The following is a 1719-nucleotide window of genomic DNA, read 5'->3' as shown; positions in this document are numbered from 1 at the left end:
TATATATATATATATATATATATCTATATATATGTTTTTTTTTCCTCTCTTTTTATGTTAGAAACATTGTATGTATATATATATATATACACATTAGATTACTTACTATTTTCTGTCGAACACCTTCAAGGAGAGGTGACAGTTTCACAATAATTGATTTTTTCTCTTTAATTTTAGAGCCGCGTGAATATTCGACAATAATCCTAATCATATCGCTAGTGTAGTTGTCACCCTTCACCGTAGCCGGTTTTGAAAATATATCGATCACCTGAATCGAATTGTCGTTTTCTGACTTTCGCAGAATTTTCTCTACATAGCACAGATTTAGCCATGTCGATGTTTCTAGAGCCATTTCTAAAAATAGAATTGGAATTGGGGAAATTTTTCGAAAAGTCATGTTCTCGTCATGTTACAAAATATAAAAACAATTTTTTGTAGTAATTAATTTATTCGCGACGAAATTTATTACGGTTTTTTACCTTTTTCCGATTCCTTTTTCTGATATATAAGATATATTGTATTGCGTTTTGTTTCTTGTTAGTCTAAAATCTAAAATAATATAATTATTATTATTGCATTAACAAATTGATGAGATAACAAATTGACAATATTATACATTTATTAAGAACCTTATCTTATTTAATTTAAGAAATACACAGAGAAATAATCGTTATTTGTATTAAAATTTTATATTAAATATTCAATTTTTTAAATATTATGTGTTAAAATGTAAGATTATTTAAAGAAAAAGTTATTTATAAAATATTATTTATATGTTTTTTTAAGTTGTCTGTAAAAATACTGTCTTAAATAAATTTTCTTGAAATTTTAAGATTTTCTTCTCAGTAAACACCAATTAAAAGTAATATAACTTCACTGTCATAGTGTCACATTTGACATTTTAAATATAACTTATATAACACACGTGTTACATAACAGTTTCTTGAGAAATTAGAATTATTTTCTTGATGTTAATTGACTTTAATTCACTGTGTTACATTTTGTAATGTTTGTTTAGTTACGTAATGTTGCAATTTAACTCTTCTCAAGAATACAATTCATGCTGACGCTAAATCACATTAACAACACATTCAGACAATGAGCAATGTACTCTAATAGATGTCTTTATGATGCCTTTTAAATATTTTTTAGATGCGTATATCCCAGAAGATATCTTTATAATCTTTTTTAGAAGTGTATATGCTACCTGGAATATCCTTTTATTTCCTAAATTGAAATTTTTTTACTATAAAAAGAACGGGACTTGAATAATATTTATCAATCCAATGATCAGGTAGGAGAATTAAGGATGATTCAAAAGAAATTTCCATATATGGACATTCGATTTGTTAGTGATGTAAAATGTTAATGAGAATAGAGACCATATTGTAAGATGACAAATATTTAATAATCATTCTCAATTTTTTTATGTGTTTTTTTATGGTTTCAATTTCAAAACTTATTAATCACATTCAGGATTAAATTTTTTGTATCATAGAATTCATTAAGTTTTTTTTATTTATATGTGTTTCACATACATATCATTATTTATAATGATCTTGTATATTCTGAATATACAAGAATATATTATGAAATGTATGGGTTGAGGAAAAATCTTTTTACATATGTAAAATCAAAGAATTATGTTTCAATGTTTATTTAAAGTTTTCCTCAATAAACTCCTACTGTGAATATGAATGTCAAGAGAATAAAAAAAAG

The 1719-nt window shown here is 24.4% G+C and overlaps 1 protein-coding gene across 1 annotated transcript in view; it reads right to left on the bottom strand.

Annotated features, from left to right (window-relative positions):
• The window catches only part of LOC108692837, a 22134-nt gene that overhangs the window by 3936 nt on the left and 16479 nt on the right, over positions 1–1719 (bottom strand). Inside the window, exon 10 of the mRNA XM_018201341.1 lies at positions 107–354. Coding sequence (XP_018056830.1) covers positions 107–354 — 248 coding nt within the window. The remainder of the gene's footprint in view (positions 1–106; positions 355–1719) is intronic.

The sequence above is a fragment of the Atta colombica genome, unplaced genomic scaffold (genome assembly GCF_001594045.1).
Source record: "Atta colombica isolate Treedump-2 unplaced genomic scaffold, Acol1.0 scaffold83, whole genome shotgun sequence".
In the NCBI taxonomy this organism is placed as follows: domain Eukaryota; kingdom Metazoa; phylum Arthropoda; class Insecta; order Hymenoptera; family Formicidae; genus Atta; species Atta colombica.
Note: the sequence above shows the minus strand (reverse complement) of the source record. Positions and strands in the feature narration are given on the sequence as shown.